We start from the raw sequence: 15,007 nt of genomic DNA on the forward strand, positions 1-15,007 counted from the left end.
AATCCCTGCGTATGTTACACCGGGTAGGCCTTTACCGACCGGCGGCCGCGGCGGCGGCGGCCGGGTACGTATACTAGTAACTAGACACCGTACGAAAATCTCGCTCGCTACGCCCGATCCAAATTGCGCGCGCCGAGGATCTTAGGAAAGGCGCGGGATTGATATCTAGCCTTGTGTCTTCTCGGACCAACGTGCGCGTCAAGACGGATGTATGTGTTGTAAAACGTGTGTGTGTCGTGAGCGATCAGTGGTGTGGTGTGTGAACCAAAGCTATATATAGCTGTGTTTTGGTCTGATGTTTACGTCCTGCGAACCCATCATAAAAAATCATGGTAAGCACTATCGGGGCACCCGTCCCGCTTCATCATGAATATTCATCATCTACATGTATCCGTAATACCGTTGAAATACATATTTTTTTCATTTCCCGGCAGCGTTTTTACATTTCTCGGCAAAACTGAACATTTTTCCATCTCCCGGAGAGACGTTTTAACATCACCCATTGATGCAATTTTTCGAGATTTTTACATTTCCCGGCCATACGTTTTGCACGTATCCAGCGTTCTGCCATTTACTAGTACAGTATCTTACTGCCTGATGAATATTCATGATGAAGCGGGACGGGTGCCCAAATAGTGCTTACCACCCAATCATGGATCGAGTGTACTACCGGATACCGATACCTTGGCTTGCTTTAGAATAAATTCAAAGCCTCGTAGACAGACTGTCATCGTTATAAACAGTATCGCATTTCGGTGAACACGAACGAGCAGGTACGGAGAGAGATAAGTGTTAAAAATCTTGGAACGAGAGAGAGGAGACGTACCGCTGACGCTGTCGTGCCAATTTGCAGGGACCGATCCACGGTAGGCATCAAGCACTCCCCCTTCCCCGCCCCTGACCGGCCCCGCACAGCAACTGTGCGCAAGCCGTCGTATGCCTGCTTGTATGCCTTCGGGCGTTCGGCCAGTGAGCAGTGTCATGACATTGTACAGTACGAGTTCTGTAGTTCGTGTTCGCTTTTGACTGTTTATCTACCCAAGTTTTACACTCCATCGTCTCGTCTCGAACCAGCTCTTGCCACCTATTGTGAGGTTGCTACCTTCAGCTCCGGAGTCTGGCAGAGATCTGTTAGATTCAAGTGAGATTATGCCCGGGGAGGATCGAGGAGTAGGACTAGTAGTACTACTAGTAGGACCTACATTAGGAGAGAACTTTGTTAAGTTGCTGTTGATAATGTTGTTGTTGTTTGAGGCGCGATTCTACACCAGTCCTGGTAACCGTTATACGTAATACTATCCTCAACCAAACCTTAGCAGTTTTCAAAACAGAGTTTCTAGCAAGGGAAAAAAAATCTTTGTTCTTATATGATTATAAATGCTGAGTGAAACGGCACTGACTCTAGCTAGCGTTAGTCGTAAATTTAAAGGACAAGGTCACCTTCATACTAGTACGTAGTAGACATGTGGGTTTTGTGAATGTAGCAATATTAGTAAGGGCTAGGCATCTGTGAGACTTTGTTTGAGGAAAATCGGACAGTCCGTTTGAAGTTTCTGCTCAGTCACAACTGGATGAGAAGACTGTACTAAACTACTACTCTTCTAGTACTACTAGTGGGTCTAGACTATGCTTGTGGGGTTGTGATGTCACATACATTACATGTACAAATGATCGACAAAGAAAGCATTAGATTAATGATAAAGAAAATTCAACATATATTGTACTAGGCCTAGCTAGCTAGGCCTACTTTTCTCATGTAACAAAAGAACACTTGACTTCTCTCTTTCATTTAATAGTTCAGAAGGCAAGGGGAATAATATTAGTTATTACCTTTAACGTACATCAGTAACAAGTCAAAGAAATGTGCACTTTGTTCAATAAAGCTTTGTGAAATTCTCTTTTTATGTTTCTTATATTGTTGTACGCATGTGACATCATACACTGTGGTAGTCTTCTCATCCAGCAGTGACTGTGCAGATACTTTAAAAATTCATAACTTTTGAACGATTGTCTGATTTTCCCCAAACATTCACTGATATGTTCTACTAAATATTGTTGCCTTCACTCAATCCACATGTCTATGAAGGTGGACTTGCCCTTTAAACAGTGCATTTCAATTTTCTCTGGGATTCTCCAATTTGGTGTCCAGATATTTTATAGATTTCTTTCTTATGATTTCTTGATATATATGCAGGTGCTTTGTTGTCTTGCTTTTGATATAGGCCATACTTTGCAAGGTACTGTACTGTTGTCAGCACCAAGTAGACGAAGGGGGAGAAAATGGATTCTGATCCGCCCCTGTCCACCAACATGATACCAGAGAGAACGTTCCAGTTTGATGAGGGCCTGCCACCACTCCCTGTCCCACAGCTAGATGATACCCTGGACAAATACCTGGATTCTGGTATGTTGACTGTCAAACTCTGTGGCCCGAATTCACAAAGGTGGTACAATCTTGTCCATGGTTTAAACAATGGACAAAGACCGTTTTATCGAGCACCAAGTGTCGCATGACCCTTTTCGTTAACGAAATGATCATTTCGTAATGAAATAGGCCATGCAACACTTGGCGCCTGGTTAAAACTATGGTGTTTGTCCATGGTTTAAACCATGGACAAGATTGTACCACCTCTGTGAATTGAGCCTTCAGGAGTGTATTTCATTATGATTCAAAAGCAGAACTTTGTATACCACCTCAGGAGCTAGGAAGCCTTGGTGAATGGGGCACTACGCTGATGATAAAACTAGTCTGCACACGCACACACACACACACTCACATTATCAAAGTCAAGAAAAGAATGACTTGCATTCACCTCGGTTTTCTGGACTATCTCTTTATGAATATAATTGGCATTCAGTCTCAAACTGGATAGGAGCACTGAACGTGTGCTACTCCGAATTCCTGATGCAGAAGAAGATACATCGTACAGAATACAGAACTCAAAATTGATCATATTAACTCAAATAGCTGATTTGATGAGTCATGCTTTATTTGTTTGTTTTTTTATTCAAAAACCCAGAACAAAAGTAATGGGGATTTAACACCATTCCTAGTCAAACGAAATGAAGGATTGAAGTGTATTTAACTTTGTTCATCACTGTAAAAAATCACAAGGTTACATGCTGCTTATAGTTCCATGTGTGTGTGTGTTTTGTTTTGTTTTGTTTTTGTTTTGGGGGGTTGTATTCAACAGAACTGCCACAATTATTCAATCATCGGCTAATCAACAATTTATATGGCCTGCTAAAATAACACTGACTTAAGGTCTGAGGCAGGACAAGCAAGGGAAATATTTTTTTCTTATTACAGTATTAGTACTATTACTACATGTTGCATCTGCTGCTAGTAAAAATTGCTTAAAGACAAGATGATGGGTTATGCAAGCACAGTTACTTGTTGCTACACTCTCCAACTTGCAGTCTTCCATCCTGAGCTGAAAGCATTTTGCTGTTTTCATGCAACTTACAACTTTTTCAGGAGCTTTGCACCATTGTGATCAATGACTTTGTAGTTCCTTAAGTGGAATAACGGTTAAATGCCCTTTTATGTACAGGGGAATATTTGCTTCATCTCAGGGGATACTTGCCTAACAATGCACAAAGCTTTTCTACAATCTTTGAACACAAACCACTAATGCATTGCAGTCAAGTTCACTCCTCACGAGTCTGATGAAGTGTCCTGGTAGTGTTTGCAGCCAGTAGAATATACAGGCACGGGCATGTTTCCCTCCAGTGCACATTAAAGCTATGGTCTAAAGCCTTGTGATCTAAACAGTGTATGATGGAAGACTGATTCTATTGTTAACTATGTTGGGAGGTTATCCCCTGAAGCGTGTCAGTGTGATTTGTTTACTAGTGAGAATCGTTTATTAGTGAGAAATGTGCTGGTTGAGGGCAACTGCTGTTGTGATCTGGAAACTAGCTCCTTTGTACCAGTAGGAAACTTTGTGACCACAATAATTATTAGAATGACAGGACCAAGTGGATCAGTGAGAATTTGATGCGCAAGTTTAACTTTAGAACTGTTGAAACCCACGAGCACAGCGATTTTTTTGGTTTTTTTTTTTTTTTGTTTCCAAAGTTAAAAGAGAGCATCCAGTTCTCACTGATCCATGAAATAGGCCCGTGCATCATTTGTTTAAAAAAGCGGGCCCGTAAATTCATGAAGTACAACCATTTTCCCATTATGCCTCTGGTACACCTACGATACTGTACAAGCATGCGTTTGGATTTTACTGGACGCATAGCTCAATGTGAATCAGTAAAAATCTCTGCATCATGATAATTGACCAATCAGATTGCACAGATTTTTATGCCTATTTTATAATGAAAATCAATGCATGATAATTGGCCAATCAGGTTGCAGAGATTCTAAAGCCTATTTTATAATACAAATTGTACTTGGATTTTATCTAGATGCCACTGCAGTTGCATTATTTTATAGTTGGTGTATTATATCACACTATAAAATTTGATTGTTTTCGTATTGGTTTCCAGGGCAGTGATGTGACTCAGTTGCTATTAGTACATTTCTGCCTTGCGATGAAGTGCCTCAGGTTCGGTTCGGCCAGTGTGTCTTGCTGAGCAGTGTTGTGTGTAATCATGTAGTACCCTAAAGCAAAAGGCAAAACACCCTGTCCTTTGGATACTAGTACAGGACATTTAATGGAGGACCCATGTGTGAGGGAGTCACAACTCATGGACATAAAATATCCCACATCAATTTCCTGCAAAGAGCAGGTTTTTAAAACCCTTTTCTTAGGGTGGGATTTCACGGAGCACGCGAACGATTTGCGAAGGACGCGAATGACAAAATCCAACATTCGGAAAAGTTTTTCTCCGAATGTTTTCCGACAATGAAGCCGAAATCTATTCTTGCGCAATTTGTGCGAAGTTTCCACGACGTATGTGCGAATGTCGTGTGTATCATTGCTAAAGTGCAGCATGTTACGTACACGAAGAACACGCGACGGAAATGCGAACAACGAAAAATTTTCAATAATCATGGGAGAAAATGTACCCAAGGAGAGGTGGAAGCTGTCTTGAGTTGAATTTTTTTCTTTCCTCTATTTCTCGTTTCTTTTTCTCTCATTTTTCTATTGTGTGCTTGCCTACATTATGTTCCTAGGACGTATCTCCCTAGTAAAGCATATGATCTTTTTTTTTTTTTTTTTGCAGTTCCTCCAACACAATCTCTTTACTTCAAATAAAATTGTACATACTTTAGATTAATTTCAACTGTATTCTGCGATTTCTTTTTGTATATCAAACATTTCTTTCTCTTTGCTAGTCTTTAATTTCTTTTGTTACTATAGTTGTTAATAATTGTTTGATGTTTAGGTGTATGCTACGATTTTTATTTGTAGAAAACGTATAGGTCATACATCCCCCAAACGTGCGCTAAACGTTCGCGAGAATGTCTCAAAAGGTGCGCGAACAGTTTGCGATTACGTCGTGAAATGATCGGAAAAACTTCGCAGATTTCGCGTAACATACGCGAGACATTCTCCAAAGTTTCGGAGTCTGTTTGGGGTTTCACGAACATTTTGCGAACATCACGCGTGTCTTGCGAAGGTCTTGCGCATATGACGAGGCTTTAAAGACACTTTCAAGAACAATTCACGAGCAAATCACGACCAAGTGTGCGGAAAAGGTTCGCAGGAAATTTCAAACTTTTTTGAAATTCTCGCCGAAGTAAAAACGACATTCGCGAACAATTGACGACGCTTCCGAACCCTCACGTTCGTCTGGCGATCTTTTGCAGACCAAAATGCGAATGCTGGATTTTGCCATTCGCGTCCTTCGCAAATCGTTTGCGTGCTCCGTGAAATCCCACCCTTACTCTTCACTCTCAACTCTATAACTTTTGAAAGGATGAGGCTACTGCTTTGAAAGTTACATTGTAGCATTTGCCATGAATAGAATGGGTTTAGATATGGTTTAGTGTGTGCAAAATTTCAGCTTAATCGTGTAATTGTCCTTTCTTTGTGGTTGCTATAGGATTAAGAGTTTTAATTTCTGATTTTTGTCTCATTCATTGCACAGAGCACAGCTTGGTGAGATTAAGCACTTGAACAGACCCTAAACTTCAAAGCTTCTTTTCTCAGTAAACACTTTTTCAGAGTGTGTACTTTCTTTCCAATATTTAGGTGGATTAGGAAAGTCCGTGTGTATTGAGTTTAAATAAGAATTTATATTAATGCTTTGTGTAGAGTCTGCACTTTCAAAATCAGCCCTTAACTAAAGATCCATGTCTGGTGACTTTTTGGTGCTTTTGTGATGCTGGGTCACATACAAAGGTGTATGTTGGGCAAATAATGGGGACTGTTAGCATTTTTTTTTCTTCCATTCTTTTTTTCAATACAAGTGCCAGTACTTGTATAACACACATACAACTGTAAACCTTGGCATAATATTGAGATAATAGCAGTCCATATCTCTTGATGCTTTCTTTTGAGCACCTCTAGTTTGATGTTGTTCCCATCCTGAGGTACAGATCGTCAATGTGACTTTGGGTTCTTTGTGGCATCACGATCTTTGTACCGAAGGCTGTTTGCTCATCCTTGGCCTTTAAGGGAGATGTTTGTCTTCATGTTGTACAAATACCTAACCAAATTAAACTTGTCATTACCCGGAGTTTCAGATAAGTTATCTTTGTGTTATCATGTGACCCGTTCACACAGCCTCCAATAGCCATGATTATTTGGGGTGCAATTTGTATCGTGATACAAAAAGAAAAATTTGCTTTAATCATACAGATGTAATACAGTAAAAGCTGATCATATTTTTGTGTACAAATATTTTTGTGAATGAGGAAGTTGCAGACATTTTTTTTTTAGATGTTGTTTTTCTTGATTTGACTCGGCATGGCCTGTCCATTCACGATATTTTTGTAAGTTAAATTTACAATCTAACGATGATTAACAAAATTCACAACAATTGCACCCTCGCAAAAATACAGCTATTGCAGTAAACCAGAGTGCAAAAAGGAGGAAAAAAGAGAGCATGATTTGAATTGCACTTTTTCATTGTGTGTGAATGGGCCTGTAGTGCACATAAGACATCGGAAATTTGACTTTCAAGCTTGAATGTCAGTAGCATTGTTAAAGTTGTTTGTCTATCTATGCTTTGTTTTAGAATGTCAAACTCATTGCTATGCTCAATTACATATGATGAGCATGCTATGTTTACATTGTCTATGCTGCAAGGTTAATGTTTAATGACCCTTTCCTTGTGAATGTACTAGGGTGAAATAATTAAATGCTGCCTTAGCACATTTGTCCAAATCTCATAATTTCTCTGAAAAAAAGAGTTAAAGTTAATACATACCTTGGTACAGCATGTTTCACAATGCCATGTTGTCTGTACTTCAGATTTTGTTGTTGTTTTTCATTGCAGAATGTCTTTCATATGTCAAAATGAATGGTAGATCACAAGATGACAGTTTTTACTGTTCTGTAACTGTACAGAACTTTCTCAAAAAACTTCCACATGGCACCTCATATTAGTCAAAACTGAAGTGTGAGCTTTGCTTGTACAGTTTATACTTTTGAATTTTATGAATATGTAGTTGCACAAATTGCCTTGAGGTAATTATATCTTTTAGATTACACCTCATATTGGTCAAAACTGAAGTGTTTGTGAGCTTTGCTAATTTTGAATTTCACAAAGATGTGGTACACGAGTTCCATTGAGGCAAATACAATCAAGGGTATTTATTTGTAGATCATCCTTGTCGATAGTATGAATATCACAATCCAAAATTGTTGACCATGAATGTCATGTCAATCATTGATAACATGTTCCTTTTTTCTGATACCAAGTAGTGATATGTCAACAATGCTGTTTGCCGAAGATGTTGATCACTGCCCTGATCTCACAACCATTGATTTTATCTGTTTGCACTAATGCTTGCATGAAGAATTCATCTCACTTAATCTCTGCTCTCAAGAACAATTTTATTTTTATCATCACATAATGACAGTGAGAGCAGTCACGACAGATGAGGAGTACAGGGAGACACAGAGGGTTGTTGAGGAATTCAGAAGTAGCCTTGGTCCTCAGTTACACAGCAAGCTACTGGAGAGAGCCAGGGACCGCAAAAATTGGGTACAGACCTTCCCTGAGCATTGAGCTGTTGCCCGTTCCTTATCATGTTAAACTCACATGCAATCTGCAAGTTTCTAGCTTGCATAATTTATGAGCATTTCTTGATTGTGATGTCAAATTAAGTGGGGATTTGCATTTTAGGAGCTCAAATCTATGGCAGGTTAGCAACAAATGTCATAGTGCCTGCTACTTTTGCACTTGTGTGTTGACAAGCATCAAATTAAAGATTATAGAGCATGTGCATGTTAAAATGCTGTACAGGGATTTTCAATCTTGAAACATAATATATTGAAATGCTTAAAGGAAATTAGTAGGAAAATAGTAGGGTAGTTGCTTCTCATTCTCCTAGAATTTGAGGTATTTTGTAACACAGGGACTATCCCAAAGTATATGATAATGGTCAAATAAACATTTATAACCAAAAAAAAATTTTTTTCCAACAGAAGAAAACTGGTTTTCAATTTCAAAATGAAAAGTAATGCTTATGTTGCAACCAGTTGAATATACATATATGATATGAGAAGTTCTGGATTAAGTGTTGTCAATTCTTATAGGTGACATGTAGTGCCAGGGTATAATAGTTACTAAGGATTCAAACAAGAGGTATTTCAACCAAGATTTGATTATAATTGCTTCATTTAAATTGATAGTGACAAGCCAGTGTGAGGAATTTCATATGGGTATACGTGTACTTCCATCAATGTAAAAATGTTAATCAGTATGTACTATAAGCAATGTTAAGTATTGTTAAATACACAAAATGTGAACAATAGTTATAATAAAATTGTCTCTAGAATAAACCGTTATGTTTTTTTGAGAAAAATAGTGATATCTCCTTATATTTCAGGCTTTATTGTGGAATTTCTGTATGGTAGGATGTTTTGTGATACAACTGACCTACACGTATACATCAAATGTGATACAGCTGTAACTTGAACATTTTTAAAATCACTGCTCCAAATGGTAAACAGTACCTGTAACGGTGCTTGCAGTGTGTAGCAACATGACTTGGAAGTGATATTTGAAAATTAAATCAGAAATACTTTGTATTCTGTGTTTTATGTGTTTTATTGATCTCATCTCCAGTCCATCTGAATTAATCATGTCCTGCGTTCCCAACCATGTTTCAATTCCATAAAAAATGATCTGGTTTTCATGCTCTGAATCTGCAAACATCTACAGCTGGAGGAGTGGTGGACAGAAAGGGTCTACCTGACAAGTCGAACACCCCTGGGGGTGTGCTCGATGTACGGTGCCAACAGATCCATGCAGACCTTTTGGCCTCCTTGTCTGGGGGTTGAGGTTGAGCGAGCGGCAATCTCCACCTGGCACATGCTCAAGTACTTTGAGATATTGAGAAAGTGAGTGTTGTTCGTGTCAAAATTTGAGGAGAGTGAATTTGTTTTGAATTTGAATAGTTCTATAGGAGCTGTAGTGAAACTGGCTTAAACCGTGGTCATAGAAAACTCCAAGTAATAATAGGTAGTCAATAGAGACAGACATATTTGGCCACTTTGGACAAGTAGGCGATCAACTTGACTCTGTCAATCAACATTGTAGTGAATGTTTATCCATCCATGTCTCATATGCGTGCATGAATGCAAAGGGTCGCTTAACATCCACAATTAACTTTGAATCTCGGATGAATGGAATCAGAACGTAGCACTGTATATCCAGTTAGGAGCTGTGACTCTCCAACAAGTTGGACAGTTGTGAAAAGGCTGTAGTGTAGAGGTGTCGTGGCTGAGTGGATCAGAGTCCATGTCTCTGAATCACATAAGCATGGTTTGGGTTCGTGGGTTCAAGCCCAATGTAAAGCCTGATACATTTGCCCTTCAGCAAGGCGTTTTGTCCACATTGCTGCTCTCCACCCTGTAGTATAAATGGGTACCCGGTAGGATGAGATTGTTTATGTAGGTTGATCAGCGTGTGTGCGCCTGTAAAATGGCTGCGACTGGCTGGAATGCTCCCCAGGAAGTGGAGAGTGAGCACTGTTCGTGCTGGTTGGAAATAATGTATCCAGTGACCAGGTTGATAGTAGTCAGTAAAGTGCATTGAAATTTGTACAAAGTCTGAAATGCGCTATATAAAAACTAGCTATTATTGTTATTATCATTAATGTTAGAAGCAACAACTCTGACCAGAAAAGCAGTGACTAGAATTCCAGCTGGTAGAGATAGCGAAGTACTATATCATAGTAGTGCTTATTTTTCTTCGATTTTAACTGGAAAGAACTGCTTGAGGGTGCCCATTGGGTCAGATATGATGAGTCTTAAAATCCATTTCCTACATATATCCATGATGTCCTTTAGAGAGTAGAATGCATGGACCATCTGTACAATTATTTATGGAAAAGCAAAAATTTCTCAGAAGACATTAAAACCAGTATAAGATGGCAGATGATGACTTTTGATGTTGGGAATACACAGAACTTTCTAACCTCAAGGTTGAAATGCTATATCCAGGGAGGTGGTAAAGTCCCTCATTAGCATGTCAAGCTCTTCAGATAGATTATTCCATATGTTCACCCTCATACTAGTCATCATGTACGGTATATAGCATTGGTTGTATGGATGTGACAAAAAGTACCTTGAACCCAAAGAGCCCAGTTGAGGATCCCTCAAAGAGCCAGACAACAGGACAGATGTTCCAGTACTTTAAGGGACTCGTACTCTTTTTCATTTCAGTTGTTGTGAAAGAATGTGAGCTTTTAAAGACCCGGGGGATGTTTCATAAAGCTGATCATACTGTTACGAACAATTTACGAACGACTGTGGATCAGTTCTTGTGTTGAATTATTTAAATTCTGATAAGTATAGCACATTAGAACTGATCACCAGTTGTTCTCAAGTCGTTCGTAACTTTACGAACAGTTTTATGAAACAGGGCCCTTGGGGTGTTTCATAAAGCTGTTTGTAAAGTTACAAACAGCTTATGAACGACTGGTGATCAGTTCTTGTGTTGAATTATTGAAATTCTGGTAAGTATAGCACATTAGAACTGATCACTAGTTATTCTTAAGTTGTTCATTACTCTACGAACAGCTTTATGAAACAGGGCCTGTATAGGCAGACCATGTAATGGAATCTGGCCCGACTCTCATTTAGTTGGGAATCCACTTAATGGATTGTATACAGCTTATTACCGATCTCTGTGTAAGTGAAATCTTCACTGGAGTCAAACGGAAATGATGAGTGTAAGCTTCGATGCACATATTTTTGACAATGGCTAGTTCTATTCTAGCAGGCCGGTTTTCAAATTACCCCAGTTTGCAGCGAATAAAGACTTATTCAATCAGGTCAATCCTTCCCCCCCCCCCCCCATACTACCAGGTCGTTAAGTTCAAAGTTTATTCAGTTGATTCATAGGTCAAATCGAATATGGGCAACTCGGTGAATGGGTGGGAATAATAAGAATTACACCACTTTTCTTTTTTTTTTCTTCTTTCTTTTTTTTTTGGCCTGAGAAAGATAGTAGAAGAAAAAACATTCATTTGCATGACAAGGTAGAGGCATCATGGTCTACTGCACAGCTGTGGAATTCAGGTGGCTGTCTAATCTGTGAGTGCAAGATATTGGATATTGAATGTCAGGTGTTAGTGAGAGTTCAGAATAAAGGCAATAATTTGATGATTTAGGCTTCTTTTGTCAAAAAAAAAAAAAAAAAATTGAAGGCAGCTGTGCTACTGTTTTTCCAGCTTAGGAGAGTGATATAGAAGGGGTAATCTTTCGTGCAGACAGTCCACATCACCTGTTGATTTGGATGATAATCATGTTCACAAGGGATAAATTTTACAATTTTTTCATACTTTAGAGAGAAAATTCCAGTTCAGAAGAGCAAGACGGGAAAGATGGTTTTTTCCATGGACCAGCTGCGCCACGTGTTTAACGGAAGCAGAGTTCCTGGTATCAACAGTGATAAGCTCATCAACGTCTTCAAAACAGGTGGGCCACAGCTTTGTCGGTCAAGACTTTTTTTTTTTTTATCTTTCATTGAAACCACAGAAGGTAGTTCATTTGCAGTGCTTTTCTTTCTTTCTTTTTTTCATCTTTTTTTCATTTTTTTTTTTGGAGAACTTGATAAAGATAGCAACAAAAAAAGTTCAAAATGATTCTTGCCAAGTGTACTGATAAACCTACAATAGCTTGTGGTTTTGATAGTGGATTAGACAAAGCATCATATGTTAAAGGCGTAATATACGCCATTTGCAGATGAAACAAACACCCAGCTTTAGTGCTTTAAAATAGTTCTAAAATGTGAGTTATGGATAGAAACAACCACTGTAAAAATTTTGAAACTGTATAATCAATGTTAAGTAATTATTAAATACACAAAATGTGAACAATAGTTATAATAAAAATGTTTCCAGACTAAACCGTCTACAGTTTATTTAGAATAATACCCTCTATGGTTTATTAAGAAAAATCCTGTTATCTTCTTATATTTTAGTCTTTATTGCAAAAATTTCATATGGTAGGATGTTTTGTGATACAACAGATCTACACATTTGTATCAAATATGATATTTTTAACATTCTTAAAATCACTGCTCCAAAAGGTAAACAGGACCTTTAAAGCAGCAGTACGATGGTTGAGGTGATTGCCCATTGCAGACACAATTATGAGAAGACCTGGGCCCCCGTTTCATAAAACTTGTTATCAATAGCAAGTTACGATAGTTGTTATAAGCTACTGAAATCCTTGCATCTGATTAGCTGAGAGCAAATTTGTCAGAGAAATGTGGCAGTTGTTACTGAAAACAAGTTTTATGAAACAGGACCCTGGTGTTACCTCAGCCAAGGAAGGAGGTTATGTTTTCATTGACGTTGGTTTGTTTTGTTTGCTTGTTTGTCTGTTTGCAAAATAATTCAAAAGTTATGAACAGATTTGAATAAGACTTGCAGAAAAAGTTGATATTGGCACAAGCGACAGATGATAAAATTTTGATTGTGATCCAGGAATTTTTATGGATTTTTGAAGGATTTTGATCTTTTGGCAGATAGGGTCAATGAACTTGGGAGTTCAAGCTACGCATATTTGAGGTTTGCATACACACTCTAAAGCGTGTGCTTTGCTTGGGCGAGGTGTCGCGTAGCTGGAAGCTGATGATTGACAACAGGCTTCTATGTTGGGAAATTGAGCGATTTTCAGCATGTGCGTATGGGTGAAAATGAACTGCTTGGCTGAGGTCTACGCTCTCCGAGTGCTTTTCTAGTTATGTTTTTTTATCAGGCTGCCACTCATTGCATTACTGTTGAGGTTCAGATCAATGTCTTTTAGAGTGTACATGTAAGTCTTGGTGGCCAGAGGCTAAACCTTGTATTGAGATATTCCAGATGGCTGCAAAAATGGCCACAAAAGATCATGAATATCTCAAAACCTTCAATGATGCAATAGTTGCATCAACCAGGTTTGGATTCATATTCACCATTTATAAAGAAATATATGGGAATAGCAATATTTGGTGGCAACCTTGAGTATTTCAAAATCTTCAAGGATGAATGAGTTGCATCATTTAGATTCAGCACCCTGTAAATAGGTTGATTTTGTTTTTCTTTCTTTTATTTGTCACCATTCATACAGAATTATTAATTTGATGGCCATGCTGGCGGTCATCTTGAACATCTAAAAACCCTCAAGGATGCAAGATTTGCATCCTGATTGGGATTCAGCACCTTCAAATTAGGAGAAAACCATGATGATCATGGTCAAACTATCAGGTCACAGTCAGACTGTCACGTGTGATCAATCCTCATCAGACGACCTTACCTTAGCGGATCACGCCTAACATGTCTGACACTGACCTGATAGCCAAAAAACATAAGTCAGATTCATCAGACTGCGACCCGAACTGTAAAACGAGGAATGTTCGCATGCATTTTAATTTTGCAAATTTCGCGAGCGCCAAGATTCACGAAATTAGAATGCACACGAAAGTTCTTGTCTACACTATATGCACTGAATGCCAGTGGCTGTTTGCGAAAATTTCATGCCGCAAAAAAGGCCGTCGGCTCCAATTCGCGAAAAAATTCATGCTGCGAATATATCATGTTTTACAGTAGACTTCAGTTCATGGCCAGAAGCAAAATGCTTTGCTTCCAATGAGTGACCGATGAGAAAAATTCTCTGTGGAACATGATTATTAGATTAGTTTGACATTAAGGCCATGCTACAGGAAGCTACGCATCAGAAATGAAATTGACATTAAAGATTGTATGGAATAATAATTTTGTAGTCGACATCCATGCATAGAAATGGAAAAAAAAATGCAGCAAATTTGAAATTTCAGACCTGGCATGGTCTTAACCTAGCTCAATTGATTAGCTGTTCACCATCATACCAAATTTCTTTCTGGGATGAATGTTTGCCTCTGGAAAGAGCAAATCAGCTTGAGATTTCTTCCAGTATTTTTTTGTTGATCAGAACATTAAAGTGTTGATTAAAGTGTTGAGTGATTACTGTCAACATGTTTATTTCGCATGATTACATTTTTGCACTGAGCTACTCAAGAACATGTTGTGAGTTCTTAAAGTCGCTCCAGACGACAAGCTCTGTACCGGTACATTACGTATTGCACAAGTACACACATTTGGTTACAGTATATACACACAAATGATCCATTTGAGTGTATGACCTGCACAGAAAGCTACTAGCATACACATATGCTCAAATGAATACTAGGACACATAAACACACACACATAGTTATGCACGCACAAATACTACTGCTGTAGTAGTAGTTATCAGCTGATGAAGCGCACAGCTCAACCCATTAAAACTGTGCATGGAAAAATCTTATAGATATGTGTATTTTCATGGGTTTTTAGAATTTATGGTAGCCAAAAGTAGTGCAAAATCAGTGAAAATTATGTACCCTGAATATTTCTTTTCTTATGACTG

At 38.6% G+C, this 15,007-nt stretch overlaps 1 protein-coding gene across 2 annotated transcripts in view; it reads left to right on the top strand.

Moving 5' to 3' along the window:
• Positions 1-747: 747 nt before the first annotated feature.
• Positions 748-15,007, top strand: part of LOC139715779 (peroxisomal carnitine O-octanoyltransferase-like) — a 40,046-nt gene continuing 25,786 nt past the window's right edge. The window contains exons 1-5 of one of the 2 annotated variants that reach the window (XM_071627318.1): positions 748-866; positions 2,223-2,404; positions 7,985-8,109; positions 9,292-9,470; positions 11,923-12,053. In XM_071627318.1, coding sequence (XP_071483419.1) covers positions 2,281-2,404; positions 7,985-8,109; positions 9,292-9,470; positions 11,923-12,053 — 559 coding nt within the window. In that variant the 5' untranslated portion in view covers positions 748-866; positions 2,223-2,280. Of the gene's footprint in view, positions 867-1,092; positions 1,142-2,222; positions 2,405-7,984; positions 8,110-9,291; positions 9,471-11,922; positions 12,054-15,007 lie in introns of those variants that run through there. The other variant, XM_071627319.1, reaches the window with a different exon arrangement.

This window comes from Diadema antillarum, unplaced genomic scaffold (assembly GCF_040938485.1).
Source record: "Diadema antillarum isolate AM-2024a unplaced genomic scaffold, OU_Dant_1.0 scf00000055, whole genome shotgun sequence".
Taxonomy (NCBI): domain Eukaryota; kingdom Metazoa; phylum Echinodermata; class Echinoidea; order Diadematoida; family Diadematidae; genus Diadema; species Diadema antillarum.